The following is a 17,797-nucleotide window of genomic DNA, read 5'->3' on the forward strand; positions in this document are numbered from 1 at the left end:
AGGGCGGGCGCTGTGGGGAGGGGAGCATCCTCCCTGGCCAGGAGCCCACGGGAAACACAAGTTACCCTGAAATCAGCTTTACTGCCTGGGCCTGAAGTCATCCCCCAAATCTGAAATCTGCGGAGGGATCCTGTGGCTGCAGTGCCCCTGTTTCCCAGAATGTGGCCAGGAAGGGCTACTCGGAGGATGTGGGCAGGGCAGGCGTGGCCTGGGCTCTCAGGGAGGGACTATCCTGGGGCGGGGGGTGGGGGGAAGGGAAGTTCTTTGAAAACACCACCATTCAACTGAAAACAGTTTTTAGAAGTCCTCAGTGGGAGAGAGAAAAACTAAGAAGGAAGGTCTAGGGTTTCGTACCGTGAAGAAGGTACTGGGATGGGGTGGGGAGCTACTGTCCAAGCGCCTTCGACAGACGGTCTGGCCAAAGTCGCCGTGGTTTCCAAAGGCATCCCCGCTATATCTAGGACACTGTCCTGCAGCAATTCAAAGCTCTTCGTGTGGGACTTATTGAGGTATTTTATTATTAAAGGGAGTCATTTAGGCTCTTAGAAACTAACCATAATCATACCGCTGGGCTTAATGTGTCTTACTTAACCCTGCGAGAAGAGTCAGTCATCAGTATTTATGAAGTTGCCATTAAGTGTCAGGAACATATTAAGTGCTGTAAAAATTGAGGGGAAAAAGAGGCTTGTCCTTGACCCCAAGGATCCTATGGCGTGGGAGGAAAAGAGGGTGAGGAAGAGGAAACAGGGCACCCTCATACACATAGTAGCACAAATCATATCTAAACAGCTGAAGTCTGTGTGTAATCAGTTGCAGATGTTCAGAGAATATGTGTGTGCTAAAGGCAATTCTTTGGAGGAACTAGAATAGCTCAAGTGAGATGGATTAGACTGGAGGTGAATCTGGAGTGGAATTTGGTAGGCGTGGAGGGACATGGTTTGGCATATGGGTGGAATACAAAACATTCCAGGCGACCTATAGTTCTTACTCCCTTCCTGGTACCTCACCGCCCCCCCCCCCCCCCCACACACACACACACGCACTTCATCCCATACCCTCTTCCCAGTCTGAGCCCCTAGATCTCTCCTTCTTAGCTTTCTTTTCCGGAGCTTGGGACTTCTAACTACTACTTCAGGCAAGCATATATGCTCAGGTGTATACACACACACACACACACACACACACACACACACACACTCACTCTCACTCCCCTCTCTCCACTTAAACAAACTTCTCCCATCTGCCCTCCTCCAGAATCTATAATTCTACATACTGAGAATCGCTGGGGAATCTTCAAAGTTTTCTGGGCACCAGGTTTTGCCTGATGAACGGTAATTAGGAAGAAACAATCACTGTCCAAAGTGATGTGTTTGTAGAAACTTGGGTTTTGATTTTTCCTGGCCATCTGAAGCAAAGCCAGCAAGAGAGGGGCTCCGCCTCACTCCTGTGTGTGTGTGTGTGTGTGTGTGTGTGTGTGTGTGTGTGTGTGTTTGCACGCACATGTGGGTGAAAGAGAGAGGCCGATCTGTATTCCTTCTCTGTTCACCCAGCCACAGAGCCCAAATCTACTTTGACACTTTTAGAAAAATGAAAAGATGGAATCTTGCAGGAGCCTGCCTGCACTGGGGGGAGACGAAGAGTGCTCGCAGCAGGAGGGAAGTTGACTTTTCTTTATACATATAGGGGTTTTTCCATGCAGAGTTTAAATTATGCCTGATAAAAGGAGTTTCGTGGATGTTTCAGTTCTTTCAAATTCTCCTGGCTTCCTCCCAATTAAATGAGGTTTGTCAAAGCCACAGGGCTCTGCTGCTGCTGCCTCGGCCGACAAGCACTTCCTGCAGCGACATCTCAAATCCCCGAGGGAGAAGATGAAAGGGCCAGCGCCAAGAGACAGGGGAAGGTGGGGGGGCGGGCAGTATGTATGTATGTGTGCATGTGGGAGGGGGTGCAGAAATAGGTTTAGAGACAGACCGACAGATAGGACTTGGGACAAGTAGACAGGGAAAGCAAATCTACCAGGAAAATTGGGAAGAAAAATAGAGGAAGAAAGAGAAGCAGCTTCGGTCCGTTTGTGCTCCTTGACAACAGTGGCCCTCACCGAGGGCACATCGCTAAGGGATGCATGCCCTTGGCCTGGCCGTGCCAGCCTACTTTTTCATTGCCTGTGGCAATGAGCCTTTATTAAGAGCCTTCTTTGCATACAGGGAGTACCAATCAGTTATCACAGTTTCCAACCTGCAGGGACATAGGATCTATATCCTCGTCCCTGGTGGGCTGTCCCTGGTGGGCTGCCCCAGGCGTAAGAATTGTGCAAAAATAAGAGATGCTCTTTTGGACAGTTTGTAAAGAGAGTTTCCCTGCCATAATTATGCGAGAAATTTTGCCCTCTGGTGACATTTCAGTATAGAATCGTTTAGAGGCTTATACTTATATCATTTTATTATTCTGCTTTTATTCTGGTTGCAGGATAACAAAGTTGTCACTTTAAAATATATTCTGTTTCCCCTTTGATCTGGGAGATGCCAGCTCTTATTGTCTGCCCTCTGAAGAAGACACTTTAAGCATGAAACCTGTGGCTGGGAAATATGTGAAGAGTAGAAGGACAGCCTAAATCCCAGAGAAGAGTGACAGAGACATTTCCTGCAAAATGCAAGAATTGCTCCCATCCATCCATGTTTATTTTTGCAAAGTCTGAGATGTCCCGAGCAGCACTTTCTCCAGGTTATGGCATTGAGCTTATGGCCAGGGGAAATTCGGGGCTTACTTGTCATGAAAATCCAGGAATTCCAGGATTAGTTCCCTTGTAGAGAGCACTCTGAAGTGGAGAAGCGTGAATATTAGAATGGCAAGCATGTGGGAACTTCTGCCAGGCACTGACATTTTCCCTTCTTGACTCTTGAACACCTGAAGAAACATTTGTTGAAGGGAAAATTATTGGTAGTCTCTCTAAAAACACACCCAACAGCAAGCTAATTGCTTTCGCAGATGTCTAGGGAGACGCTCTTCTCACTCAGTCACCGGATTATGGCCACGCCTGTGGTCCTCATGGCTGAGCCAGCAGTGCAGGACGTCAGCTGGGGCAGCTAGGACCTAAAATTAGGCCCTTGGCAACTCCCTCATCTTAGCTGCAATTTCAGCTTCTTTGTTTAATTCCCTTTGCCCTCAGTATGAACTTGGACTCTGGGAAAGGAACACTGTTTAATGATTTGGGGGTAGGGGGAGTAGAAAATCATTAAGCTGCCCCTTCTAAAAACTGTTTCCACTTCGTTCTTTCAGGGAGCCTTCCAAATGTTACCCTTGGAGAGTTAAGACTGATTTTGGAACCCAGCCATTTCGAACCACAGACACTGATCCACAAAAGTATTATTTTATCTGGGGCAATAAATGCCACGTGATTTAAGAGTCTGGTCCTTCAGCCCTGGTCCTTGATCATCAGGACATCAAAGGCTGTCTCTCTGTGGCTTGGTCCCATTCTGCTTTCCAAATCCCAGACTTGAGTCTCTTCCATTCCTTCCTGGACTAAATCCCCCTTCTCCTTTAAAATAGGTTTCAGCATCTTGGCGGGGCGGGAATCCTAAAACTTAAAAAGCTTGTGATTGTTTCACAAGTAATTTTGTAAAAACAGTTTGCCAGAGTCCTTTTTGTTACCCTATACTTTCGTACTTGTAGGGATGGTAGAAGGCCTAGCATTCACCTTTACCCTTCAACACACCACCCTAGTATCTATACTCTCTCTGGTAGTTCTTCAGCAGGCTTTATTCACATTGCTTCATTAAAATCTGAGTAATTTTTTGTTTTGCTCCAAAAAAAGAACTTCAGGCCTTCTTTTAATGTTATCTCTTTCATATGTTTGAAGATCATATGATACCACTTTCCAAAGCTCACTTCTCTAGGCTGAATTCCTTTGACCTTCCTCCTCAACCCCAAATATAGATTCTGTTTTTCTCACTCTTTATTCATTTTGTTTCATGATCCTGTTCTGAACCTGTTTCAATTACTTTGTTTATCTCTGCATCTATGGACCCAACGTAGACTCAAGTTTCTAACATAGTAGAAGAATTACATTCCAGTTTATTCATTGGAGATTTCCTGAAGGTCTAGTAGGTGTGATATTAAGGGATACAAAAAATGAATTAGTCATGGACCCTGTCCTCAAAGAGCTTACAATCCTTTAGGAAATGAGACAAGTATATAAACTATATAAACAGCTGCAGATCAAGGGTGAAGTGCCCTGGATGTTCACAGGAGGTGAGATTAATTCCAGCTGTGGGGATCCAGGATGGCTTTGTGAGTGGGTCATGAAAAATGATGGAGTCTGGATGGTTGGGGAGGAAGAATGTCCAGGAAGAGGAATGTCATCCTCCTCCTAATACCATCTAACATTATTATGAAGGTGCCTTTTTTTTAATAATAGTGGTGCAGTTCTGACTCATATTTCATCCTGGTTTTTGCTCCTATCCCTATATGCCTTCTTGCAACAATCTAAACATTTTAAACATGTAATAGTGAAATTCAGTTTAGCTCTTTGTAGGCTAATCATTTCAAGTCTATTCTGTTTATTGCTTATATTGTCTAGTCTATTCAAAATTTAACCAGAATATTTTGTCATGCTGCAGGCCAGGTTTCAGGGGTTAGGGATTGTGGGGAAGACGGAAGGGGTATTCTGAGCTAGGTCTCCCACCTCTATTCTGCTTCTAGGAGTTTGTAACCTAACTCAGACCACTCTTTATACCTTTTAAATCCTCCATTAATCAGTACTAAAGAAGCAATACATTAACAAGCATGGAAGTTTCCTCCATAACACACCTCTTCACCTTCTATGTTCAAAGTTGTGCTCAACCCATTCCAATACATTAGCCGAGATATTGAGTTGAGACATGGCTCAGGGTGTTGCAGAGTTGTGTTGCTATGAGAAGTCTGGGTAAACCCAGACCCACCAAGCCCTTAAATTGGTTAAATTTGTTAGTCATGAAAGAGCCTCCAAGTAAAGATAAACTCTTCAGGAAAGAGTGAGACCTTCCAGTAGGAAAGGATCTTAGACTCTCTATTCCATATCTTTATTATGTAGCCGAATCCCTGACACCCAGGGGGCCCTAATAGTGGTTGTCATTTGTTGGGTGGCTGTGTGCTTTACATAAATTCTTGTTCAATCTATACACCAACTGGTAGGGTAGAGTTATTATCCTCATATTACTTATTAGAAAATTGGATTGAGAGAGACTAACTGCTCAAAGTAATAAAGCCAGTAAGTGGGAGAGCCAAGATTTGACTTTAGGTCAGACTCCCAAGGCACTCTCTTCCCACTACTCATTGCTTCTCACTAAAGATCACATGGGAACTTAGTAGCAAAATGAGGATTGGAACCAAGATTTTTATTCCCAGTCCCATGACCTTTCCACTGTCTCATGCTCTATCTGTGTTATTTTAAAGCCTTCCCAGGAAAGATTCCGCATGTCCGCAGGTAACATGTTTAATATCTCACAATTAAGAGGGCTCGATTTTATGTTTAACGGACACCGCTGACCTTTTGTCTTAGTTTCTGTTCTTTTTTTTTTAATACACAGTCAACTTTGGGTTTTAAAATTTCTTAAACAATTGTGGTTTATTTTTTGTTTCACTATAACCCATTCGATTTCATAAGAAATATACCAGGAATCCAGTGACAAATTGGGCAAAGGCGTAACATACCAATTTCTGCAAAGGAAACAAAAAAGAGTGTATCAACACATGGAATAAATAGACAGCCTTACTAATGATTAAATAACTACAAATAATTGTTAAATTGGTTATTTTTTGCCCTTAGCCTCATAACTCCCAGTGTTTACGATATTGTGGGTAAAATGATTCTCTGATGATGGTGGTGTCAGTTGGCATACATACCAGGAGCCATAAAAACGGTCACAACTTTCAATCCTATACTTTGGTTCCTGGAAATTATACAAAGAAACAATTGAACAGAAGAAAAAAAATATCCTAGATGCTAAAAATGTTCCTTGTAGTGCTGTCTATAATTTTTTTAATTTACATAATAAAAATAAAAGAAGCAATCTAAATATTCCACAGCAGGGAACCCACCGGACACATGTTGGCCTATTGACTCAGCATACGGTCAATATGATCATTCACAAGAGTGTGTGGTAATATGGAAATGTTTATGCTATGACATGCACTAAAAGAAAGTAGGATACAAAATTATATATCATAATGTACCTGTGAAAATGTATTATACATTTTAACAAAGCTGAAAAGTATTATAGAAAAATGCTCTTCCAGTTTAGAATAATTTTTTTCCCTTTTTTAAAGTTTTCTTTAATGTTGATGTTCTATGTCCTTGAGGTCAGACAAATGGTGCAGGGAGTCCAAGCTCTGGACTGAGAGTTAAAGGACCTGAGTTTTCTTTTTTTCCCAATGTAACATGCATTATTGGCCTTCATAAGCCTCAATTTCTCAACCTGCACAATGGGTTAATACTCATTTCCTTTACCCCAGATTGACAGAATGTTTATTTTATAAAGCTTTTAACTCACTGAATACAAGGGTTCATATAAATTTGGTCCTGGGAGAATGAGGGGTGGGAGGGAGAGGAAAAGATAAATAGGCACTAATTAATTTTAAAAGGAAAAGATCATCTGCTTTAATCGGAAATGCATATAGTATGCTGTGCCCCTAGTCAGAGTTTTAAGTGCACTTCTTGTTAGTTAGCAACTTCAATTTAAAGTACTGTGTGATCCTTTGGGCTTTGAAGATATGAAGCCTATATACATACACATGAGCTAAAATTACCACGTAGTCACGAGGCTCTGTGCACTCTGAATAATTAAATGCACGAAGCAACTCCAGCTGATGGATTGATGATGTGTAAGAGCAGTGCAAAAACCACGTGACAAGTGAAATTACAAGACATTTTGAAATGATGGTTTAATTTCCAAGCTTTCTTTTTAACTTGTGCTTTCTCTTTTAGCCATTACAGGCAAGTAAAAGAGATTTGATTATCTTGTTTCCTGTGAAAGGTTATTTAGCTCCTCAATCCCATTAAGTCACTTTCTGCACTCCAGTGCACTGAGCCCTCACCAGGTTCTCAGCCCAGGAAGAGTAAATGGAGACACCAGGATCAGATTTCTAAAGGAAGGAAAGTTAAAGCAAAGTTTGAAAGGGGTGACAGCCAACAGCCAGGAGCTTAGGAACTCAATTAGAATGAAAGACAACTATCTCATTATCTTGTTCCGAAATGATCTAAATACATAAGAATCTAAAAGTTTTAAATAAACTTGTCCTACTGACTGTCTAGATGACTGAATTTCCCTTCTCAAAAAAAAATTTAAACACCCACTTTCGTATTTATTTATTCCAAGCGTGAAGCAGCTGCGATAATTATGCTGTCAGATTCAGTAAGCTAATGAGGAGTCAGCCAAGGAAGATTTTGCATTTGTGTGATTGTTGCAGGAGAGTCACTCTGCTCCTTTTTCCCTTCCTTGTTTCTTTTTTTTCTTCTTTCTTTTCTTTTTCTTGCTTTCTTTCTTTCTTTTTTCCCTATAAATTGGGAAGGAGAGTAGGGCAGTTCATAGACAAATTGGATTCGCTTTGATTAACTAGTTGCTTTCCCAGCACTGTTCTGCCAGATATCTCTCCCTCTCCTTCACTCCCTCTCTCCCTCCCTCTCTCCCTCCCTCTTTCTCTTTCTCACTCTCTCCTCCTTATTTTTTCCATCTCTCCCTTTCTCTCCCTCTCTTCCTCTTTTTCCCTCTCTTTCTTTCTCTCTCTCCCCTGCACTCCCTCCCTCCTTGCTTTTTGACAAGCTGTTGCTTTTGAGGGGCAAGGAAGCCTGAGGGGAAATCTTTAGGCCACTGTCCCCAAGGCAAGAGGACACTTCTCCCTGAGGGACATTCCCAAGATGGTTTATACTTGACTTGAGAGTAATCTGTGAAGTTTCTGCAACTGTTTATTTTAGCAGTTTGTTTATGCTTTGACATGTAGAATACCAAAGTAGAATACAAAATTGTGTATTATAATATACCTCTGAAAATGTATTATGCATAGCAACAAAACTTGATGTCTCCCATTTCCAGCCTAGCAAATACGTAATTCTAAACCAAAGGAGTCAGGGCCACAGGTTACACACAGCATAGTTCTATGCCGAGCAAGGCAGAGCTGGCATTGCAGGTTTATTTCTTCCCTTCAGATGTGAGCAGCTTCTAGCAAACAATATCATTAAGGCGTTTTATGCCTTCAGCGCACCAAAGCTTCTCTTTTTGTTAAACTGTGCAATATTTAGAGCAACCCAGGTTTATGCAGATTGAAATGTGGCCATTGCCTCTTGCTATGTTTCTCAGTTGGTGTCTCTGCTGATGCTTGTAACAACAGCTACCAGTTATTAAAAATATATTGTGTATCAGGAACAACCCAAGATGTTTTGCCTACATTATCTTCTTTAAACTTAGAGCAATCTGCCGGGGAGTTTTGTTATCCCCATTTCATAGATGAGCCCCTTAAAACGTTAACTTTTGGAGGAGTTGGCCCATAACTTTAGCATAGGGAACACCCAGGAATAACACAATTTCCCAGGCATTTATAAAAATGCAAATGGCCAGCATTCTGAACTAACCAAATAACATGAATCAGAAGACAAATGTTTTGTGTGTGTGTGTGTGTGTGTGTGTGTGTGTGTGTGTATGTGTGTGTGTAAAAGTTGCACCTGAGAGTCTATTTAAATAGATTGCCCATTGTATCTAATGTAACAGGATTTGAAACTTTCCAAAACACATCTAGCCCGGCATGATGCTCATTGCCTATCATCACTAGGGATAATATTCAGACTCCCTGGCTTGACAGTACTTCCCTTCATTCCCCGGTTCTAACCCATTTTTTCAACTTTATCTTCCAGTTAGCCTGCAAGTTTACATGCAGTTCTCTCAAACACTTTCCTCCCTCCATGCCTTTGCTCATGCTGATGCCTCAGCCAGGAATATCCTCCCTGGAAGTGCTTGACTCTTGACATAGTCATCCTTTAAGGCTCAAAGGGCCCTAGTCCATGCTTTTCTTGTGCTTCTCAGACTTAGGAGAGGGGCTGCCATGGTTCTTTGTTTGCACCTCACTTTGGTCCTTGTCTGTCAGTGTGTGTGTGTGGGTCTCCCAGTTCTATTCCTATTTTTACCATCTTCAACACGTAGCATAATGCTTACCCAAGTGTTCTTTGGTAAATATGCACTGACTTGGATTAAGTAGGAGGCACTTGACAACTATTAGTAGATTGAATAAAGTAGGTTATCCATGAGTCAGTATAAGTTATTGGTGGGTAAGTCTGGCTCATGTTTTGACATCTCTTCAGGTGAAAATATTACAAAGACCTTAAAAATACACCATGAAAGATCCCAGGAAATAATATGTTTGTGCTTTTCTCTTTTTCTCCCTACAGAAGAGTCTTTATTTACAGTTTCAGGAGTAAGGCTGAAACCAGAAATGTGTGACCTTTTGGCCTCCTACCAGAAAGGTCACCACCCAGCCCAGTTTAGCAAATGCTGGTGAAAAGAAAGGGTGACATCACCAAAATCCTTCCAGGTAAGTGGTCCCAACAGTGAGGCTCCATATGGACAGAACTGAAAAGCAATTGCTCCCAGGTGGAGAGGACATAGTTTATCAATACAGAGCACCTCTTTTCTCTGTCTGGCTCTTCATTCCCACTCTAGAGACAGGTGGCCTAACCTCTTCAGGCTGTGAAAGGAGGATAACAATGTGCCTTACCTGTCTCTCCCCCTCCCAAAGGAGTGGTAAGGCTTCTAAGACAGAACTTACAGGTCATTGTGAGGCCTTCAGCTGACTCACATGGAATAAAGGATTACAGCTGGCATATTGTAGTCCCTTAACTACATAGTTATCTCTGTCAGCTGATAGGACAAAATCAGAGATCAAGGTGACCAGCCATTCCCATTTGCTTGAGACTGAGCGGTGTCCTGGGATGCAGTACGTTCAGTGCTAAAATTGGCCTAATCCCAGGTAAACCAGGATGCTTGGTCACCATAGTGGTACCAGTTACCAGCAGGCTTGCTCCCAGCTGCCAAAGAAGACCTGGGTCAGAGTCTGGTCCTGCCCAGGAGACGGTTTTAGAGGTGTATGAGAATCAAGTCATCACTGCTACAGGATTCTTTGGCTACGCCTTCTGCATAGTTGGTTACAGGGAGTCCTCTCATTCAGGGTGAATTCTGGGAACCACGAGGGCTTTATGGACAGGCAGGAACCATCCACAAATGTCACAGACACAGCTGCTCTCCTCAACCAGCTCACGGAAGCCCAGCCTTCCAAGGTAATCTTTAGGAGGAAGGGGTGCTGTGGAGTGTTTTCCCGAAGCTACCCTACCCTAAAGGGAGTTCTGCTTGTAGGCACAGGTAGCTATGTGGGACACCTCCAAAAGCTACCATAATACAGATACCCCAAGATGTTACAAGAGCACTTCCCATATGGGGCCTCCCATGGTGGGTAGTGGAGACAGTAATCAAGAGAGAGGAATCAAGGTGGGACCCATGCATAGAGTCAGCCAGCCAGGTCTTTAGGTGACCTGGCTATAACCAAGCCACAAACATTAGGCTATGATTTGGGCACCCATTTTTGCAACCACAGTTTGGCTGTGCTTCCTAACAGAACTTTTGGGGCCTAAATGGTAACCACTGGCATACTCCCTGTACCCTCCCCCCAATGTCATTCACACAACAGGATTCAACTCTGCCATTTTCTCTCGAATCTTTCTTTCACTGTTGATATTTAAAGGCATGTACATATCAAGAATGTCTACCTTCTGGATCTTCTAAGATCATTGTATTTAGAAATTTGGCAAGATTAGGGCTGTTTAGAATTATAGCTGTTCCTCAGCATTTTATGAAATATGCGAGTTTGTATTTTGACAATATACCATTAGAATTATAATAGACAATACAATAATATGGTATTTCATCAGCAAAATACTTTTTCTATAGCAGAGATTTTACGGTGCAATTATGCCATTTTAAACCCAATAGTTACAAGAATAGGATGTACTTCAGCTACATTCTATCCAGTAAAAGATTTGTGCTTCGTAAAATTATCAAAGACATTGATGGAAATCGTTTCAGATAGTGGTGCTCCATAAGCGTAATTATCCTGTCTATTGTTGTTGTCACTCTTGTTTTATTAAGCAGCCAGAAGATAGATAACCCTGCCGCTCTGTCTATTGTGACTTTTCACAAAGAATTGTTCCCTGTAGATGTAAACTGGTAACAATAGAAAATCAGTTAAATGCAGTGTGTCAAACGTGGTGCCTGTGCCACCAATCAAAAAAGGGAGGAGGCAGATTTAGCCTCTATTGGAGTAATCTCATGATGTCCCTAGGCCCTTGGAACTAATGTAAGGAGATAAAACCTGTAGGAGATGAACCACAAAAGGGAAAAGCTAGAGCAATTAAACTGTTTAATAAATGGCTTGGGATCAGAAAATCTGGGAGTGCTGGAGTTAAAGAGACTAAAAGTGGTAATCAACCGACACTTGGGGCCTGTAAATCTTTTCCAGTAAATTGAATTTATGTTAAAATATTCACTTTTTAGGAGATTCAAAATGTAAATTGGGATATTAGGACTTGTAACTGGCAGCAGTGCCTCTTAAAGGATCCTCAAAATGTCAATTTCGGGTGTGGTAAAAATGTATACTGATGTTTACAGTAGAGAAATATAGGGGCACTAAACTTTACTGGGTACATACCCTGTGCCGGCACTTTACACATTATTTCAAAGCTTGGTGTGTTTTGAACAGCGGGGTGTGGTGAGGTAAACTGTCATTTGTATATCCAAAGATAGATTGTGATTACTTGTAAAGCTTATTTAGTTCTTGTTACCACAGGTAAGACACTGCTTCTGTTATAATTTACTATCACATTTTCTATCAACATATATAATTCCATCAATAACTTTGCAGTAATATATAATAGGTTTTCCTTATTACAATTTCATTTATTATTTATTATTCTTCATTTATTTCCAGGACTACATTACTGCTATTTCAGTTTTAATTTGCTTCAACTACTAAGAAGCTTCAAATTTAACTCCACACTGGACCAGGGGTTTTATACCATCACCTGTGAGCTGGAATATTTAAAATATGATGTCCAAGGCAACGGTACATAATACTTGAAGAAAAAGCAATTGAAGGTTATTGCTGTTGTCATTTGCCTAGAATTTCATAGTGATTGGCTCAAAAATTAGACATAGGTTGAAATAGTCTGAGAAGAGGACTTCTGAATAATTGCATCCATTTCAATACTTGATAGATCCCTGGGTGGGAAGTACAGCAGGACAGATGGGAGACTGACAATTGAAAGAATTTGGAGACAGAACCGCTGCTTACAGAGGCCTGTCACTCCTGCGTTCACTTACAATTTCTCCTAACAAAAGGATTTCTGTGGCAAGGAGAGGATTAGTCTAAAGTTTAGAAAAGTCTCCAGAGAAGATGGTTTCTTGGATAAAGTTGTCAACAAAAGGACTTGCTTAAGACTTTTGGTTACGATTTCCTAGGGGGCGCTTCTTCCTTCACTAATCGTATTATGAAAAACACATTACCACCCACCCCAGCCAGATTTTAGGAGTTTGGATTGAGCTACTGGTTAGAATTGAATTTCAGGCAATCTCCTTCTACTGAATTCTAATTGTCTGTGATAGCAAAAGTGATGAGGAATCTAAGCTCTGATTTGATGGTTGAGATACTGAATAGATAGATAAGAACAAAGAGTTCCAAAGATGTAATTCAAGCCCTGTCGCACCGTCAGACACACACGCATGTGCGCGCACACAGAACCTCAAATAAAATGATTCGTCTCGGCCAACACATGTATCGTTTTCTACAATGACTCCTTCTAGAAGAAGCCAGGGAAACTCAAGTTACTTCATCTAGGGATCATCTACTCAGGAAATATAGTAACCTAGAAACCAGAGACCTCTATATATTCTTTAGAAGAACAAGGAGGAACTAATTAAGAGAGAATTAAAACAATGGTACCACCCAAAATCTGAGATGGAAGAAGGGAAAAGGTGTACAAATACCTTAGTGAGTATTTGATTTTAGTAAAGCGTTTGACAAAGCCTGTCCAGATATACCTGAACGATGAAACTGTGTGGGCTGGATGATGGGGCAGATATCTGTACTCAAAGAATGGTGGTTATTCGACCTAGAGAAAAGCCAATAGTGGTGTGATGAAGGGTTCAGTCTTGGGTCCCGTTCTGGTCAAATATTTTTATTAATCACTTGAATAAAATCAGAGAAGGTACACAATTTATTCATACATACTCACTGAAGTAAGTACTGTTATTATTAATTTATGACTTCCATTTTACAAAGGAGGAAACTGGCCCCGAGAAGTTAAATAACTCTCCATACTAGTACACCAGAGTTCAGGTAGAAACCTCAGGTCTGGCTGCCTCCAATGTCTATGATCTTTCTAGTAATCACATACCTATCAAATCTGTAGCATATACAACTCTTAAAGAGGCAGCTGATATTTAGCTTTGCATCATGATTCAAAAAACTGAGACCTTGCTAAAAGCTAATGTGTTCCATTATATACCTATCAGAATGACCAAATTCCAGAACACTGACAACACCAAATGCTGGTTTGGGTATATAGCAAGCAGCAGGAACTCTCTCATTGCTGGTGAGAATGCAAAGTGGTACAGCCACTTTGGAAGACAGTTTGGTGGTTTCTTACAAAACTAAACATATTCTTATCATATGATCCAGCAATCCCACTCTTTGGTATTTACCCAAAGGAGCTGAAGATTTATGTCCACAGAAAAATCTGCGCACATATGTTTATAGCAGCTTTATTCAAAATAGCCCAAACTTGGAAATAATCCAAGACGTCCTTCAGTATGCGAATGGATATACTGTGGTACAGCCAGACAATTGAGTATTATTCAGCACTAAAATGAAATGAGCTATCAAGCCATGAAAAGACAAGGGGGAAACTTAAATGTATATTACTAAATGAAAGAAGCCAATCTGAAAAGGCTACATACGATATGATTACACTATTTGACATTCCGGAAAAGACAAATCTATGGAGACAGCGAAAAGTTCAGTGGTTGCCAAGGGATGGGGAAGAAGGGATGAATAGGTGGAACACCGAAGATTTTCAGGGCAGTAAAAATACTCTGTCTGATACTATAATGCTGGATACATGTTATTATACATTTGTCTCCTAGAATGTACAAAACCAAGAATGATCATTGTGTAAACTACTGACTTTGATGGTTATGACGTGTCAATGTAGGTTCATCAATTGTAACGAATATCCCACTCCCATAAGGGATGCTGATAATGGAGGCTGTGCATGTGTGGGGCAGGGGGCATATGGGAAATCTCTGTAACTTGCTCTCAATTTTCTGTCAACCTAAAACTGCTCTAAAAAGTAAAGTCTATTAAAAACAAAATAAACCAAACAAAAAATTAATGAGCAACAAGTCAATATAGCCTTCATTCCTATCAAATTTCATCTGATTAACTTCTTACACTTTAGGCTTAAAATGTCAACAAGTAAGGCTATGTGTGACATACTAGTAGAAATTGGTACTTTTAAGTGCAATATAAATTAATAGTACAGTGTTTCCCTGAAAATAAGACCTAGCGGGACCATCAGCTCTAATGAGTCTTTTGGAGCAAAAAGTAATATAAGACCCAATCTTATTTTACTATAATATAAGACCGGGTCTTATCTAACATAATATAAGACCAGGTCTTATAAATTTTGCTCCAAAAGATACATTAGAGCTGATGATCCAGCTAGATCTTATTTTCGGGGAAACACGGTATGTCTGGATGCCCACAAAAGATAATGTTAATACTTTTAGGTGACATAAATGAAATAGGATGGTGTCCCAGAGAGGGGAAGTAGTTTACTCTCTACTGATCAGATCCCATCAAAATGATTAAGTTTAACTCTATCCATCACACATTAAAAGAAACATCATAATGAAGTTAATGTTTATTGTGTATCTATTAGTTTACAGATCTAATTCTGTTTAATCCTCTTAACAAGACTAAGAGGTAGGTGGAGTTATTCCCCACTTTACAGAGAAGAACACAGAATCAAATTAAAGTACAGTAGTACCTCGGTTTTCAAACATCTCCGTTGACGAATATTTCGGTTTACGAACGCCATGAATTTTATGGATCTATGGTATCATTTGATAGCAAAATTCATGCTAAATTTGCAGTTTTAGGGTTTGATTTTAAAGGTCTGGAATTGCATTACTTTCTACGGGGAAACTGTGCCTCGGTTTTCGAATGTTGCAGAACTCGAACGGTCTTCCGGAACGGATTATGTTAGAAAACCAAGGTACTACTGTAGCTAGAATGATGCTCAGACTCTAACCCCACAGTCTGTGCTTTTTGTACCCCACCCCCAACTCTGTGCTGCATGGTCCAAGAAGGGCTACTAGGAGAATAGAGGGCATGAGAAGCAAGGCACAAGGAGGAATAGCCCAAAAGAAAACCTAGGGGTCAGAAAAATTCCTTTCAGATGGTTGAGGGTTCTCATAGAGCAAAGGGGCTGGCCCTCTGCTGTGTGGCTACGGAGCCAGGACAAATATATTGAAAGTTCAGAGACACTGCTTTTGACACAGCAGGAAGAGTTCTAGAACAATTTCACCTGTCGACCAATGGAATGAGTTCCCATAAGAGTAATGGACTTCCTCTGCACTTGGAAGATATGGAAAGCTGTAGGAGGGATTCCCCATATTGGAGATTAGAACAACTGACCTCTAAGGTCCCATCTAATTCCAGGAATGTCTAACAATGACTTTTGAACATAGACAGACTATACTTGGGATTATAGTAAGATCCTATTTTTAAAAGATGGGGTAGACTCGTTTTATTTTTCAAAAAGGATTATTTAAAATGTGGAAATTGATAAAATTATCATCTTTAATTATAATGGAATATAAATTATGCTTATGCTTTCTCCTTTAATTAATAGATTTGCTTATTGAAAAGCTTAATAAAAATTATATGTAAAACACCAAAACATCATTCTAATCATCCTTCCTTGATTTTGTAAAAGGAGAATTCCTGCTGTTTGTGCATATGTGTTTTCCTCCCATATTTTTGTTGATTCCTTTTTATAGACATACACCTGACTTTTAAAAACAGAAATTATTTTTGTTCAGTTTGGTTTATTAATTATTTTAATGATGCTTACTTATTCAGTCACTAGTGCTGTTCACCCAATATTTGTCTCCCAGGCTCCATAATTGGGTGGCATTTCTTGGCCCTCTGGTGGGTGGATAGAGTTGTATGGTTAGTGCTGGCCAACGAATTGTGAGTGGAAGTGCTATGTGTTACTTCTGAGCAAGCATTCATTTGACTGCTGGTGCAAGACCCTCCAGATCTCTTTTTATTTTTTCCTCTGTTACAATGACCAGAAGCATTCAAGATGGTCCCAGAATGAGGAGATGTAGAACAGAGTCCCAGAAGACATATGATGGATGAGTAGTAAGAAAGAGAAATAAAGTTTTATTGTTTTAAGCCACTAATATTTTGGGGTTGTTACTGCAATCTAACCTAGTCTATCTTGACTAGCACAGGGCACATAAAATATATACCTGCACTGTCCAACATGATAACTACTAGCTACATGTGACTATTTAAATATACACTTAATTAAATTAAACATTCAATTCCTTAGTCCCCCTAGCCACATTTCAAGAGCTCAATAGCCACACGTGGCTAGAGGCTACCATAAAGGCACGAGGTATATAGAATCTATCTACAGAGAGTTCTGTTGAACAGTGCTGACACAGGATGCTAGCATTTTTAGGAGTTGATAATAACACTATCTTCTAACATTTCGTAAATAATCTTCTAACATTTCTTAATGTTTTAAGTGTGCATCTAACATCACCTTGGAGTTATTCTAGAAATGTTTTTCCCTTTTTAAAATGAAATCTCTGGGAGCATCCGGTGGAAGATCCCTCTGGAAGAATATAAATCACTCTGAGCAGTTACATTTCTTAGACCCCAAGGTCTTTTCCTGAAGGTTACATTGATGCACAGGATTAACACCTTTCTGTTACTCTTGACACCTTTCGTAAGTAAATTCCCATCGTTTTATTTTAGTCCATCCTCGGATCCTATTCACATTCTCTACTCCTAACTCTTCTCTCTCCCTAAGTACGTAGGTTAGTGGGCACCTGGTATAAGATCTGAGGTGCTCAGTAATGAATTCATCCAAGTTTATTATCATCCTTGTAAAATTTTGTTTCTATTGTAAGAACTATCCTTGGGTATTACAAGAAAATCTTGTGGGAGCAAAAAACTGAACCAAAGTGTAAAATAAATTTTCCCATCTATTCATTAATTCCTTCAACAAACATCTAGGCTCTAGAAATACCAAAAAAAAAATAACAGTCCCTCCAGGGCTCTTATTGTCTAATGGAGATTTTGATGGAAATAAATACAAGATCTAATGACAACATATCAGTGTGCCCTATCACACAGGAGATGATAGCTAAGCCTTATCTTGAAGTGAGAGTTTGCTAGGCAGATAATCAAAGCGGTGAGAAGATAGCCCTGTGAGGAAAATAGACAAGGGACAGGATATTTCTGGCTGTAAGGAATTGAAAACCCCAATTCAAGAGTTTAATCCATGAGGATATTTTCCCGTAAGTTCAGAAGTAGCTGTTTCCAGGACTGATTAATTTGATCAACATCAACATCAACAACCCAGGTTCTTTCCATCTTCACTGCCTTAATTCTCAGGCTGGTTCCTGTTATGGTCACAAGATGCTGC

General features: G+C 40.5%; 1 protein-coding gene across 8 annotated transcripts in view; it reads left to right on the forward strand.

The window, feature by feature from the left end:
- Positions 1-14,461, forward strand: part of CDK15 (cyclin dependent kinase 15) — a 92,772-nt gene extending 78,311 nt beyond the window's left edge. For 6 of the 8 annotated variants that reach the window (XM_019726820.2, XM_074340201.1, XM_074340190.1 and 3 more), the window contains 2 exons: positions 9,413-9,555; positions 12,001-14,461. In XM_019726820.2, the coding sequence (XP_019582379.2) occupies positions 9,413-9,522 (110 nt within the window). In that variant the 3' untranslated portion in view covers positions 9,523-9,555; positions 12,001-14,461. The remainder of the gene's footprint in view (positions 1-9,412; positions 9,556-12,000) is intronic. The other 2 variants (XM_074340174.1, XM_074340182.1) reach the window with 1 other exon arrangement.
- The last annotated feature ends 3,336 nt before the right edge of the window (positions 14,462-17,797 follow it).

The sequence above is a fragment of the Rhinolophus sinicus genome, linkage group LG01, assembly GCF_036562045.2.
Source record: "Rhinolophus sinicus isolate RSC01 linkage group LG01, ASM3656204v1, whole genome shotgun sequence".
Classification (NCBI taxonomy): domain Eukaryota; kingdom Metazoa; phylum Chordata; class Mammalia; order Chiroptera; family Rhinolophidae; genus Rhinolophus; species Rhinolophus sinicus.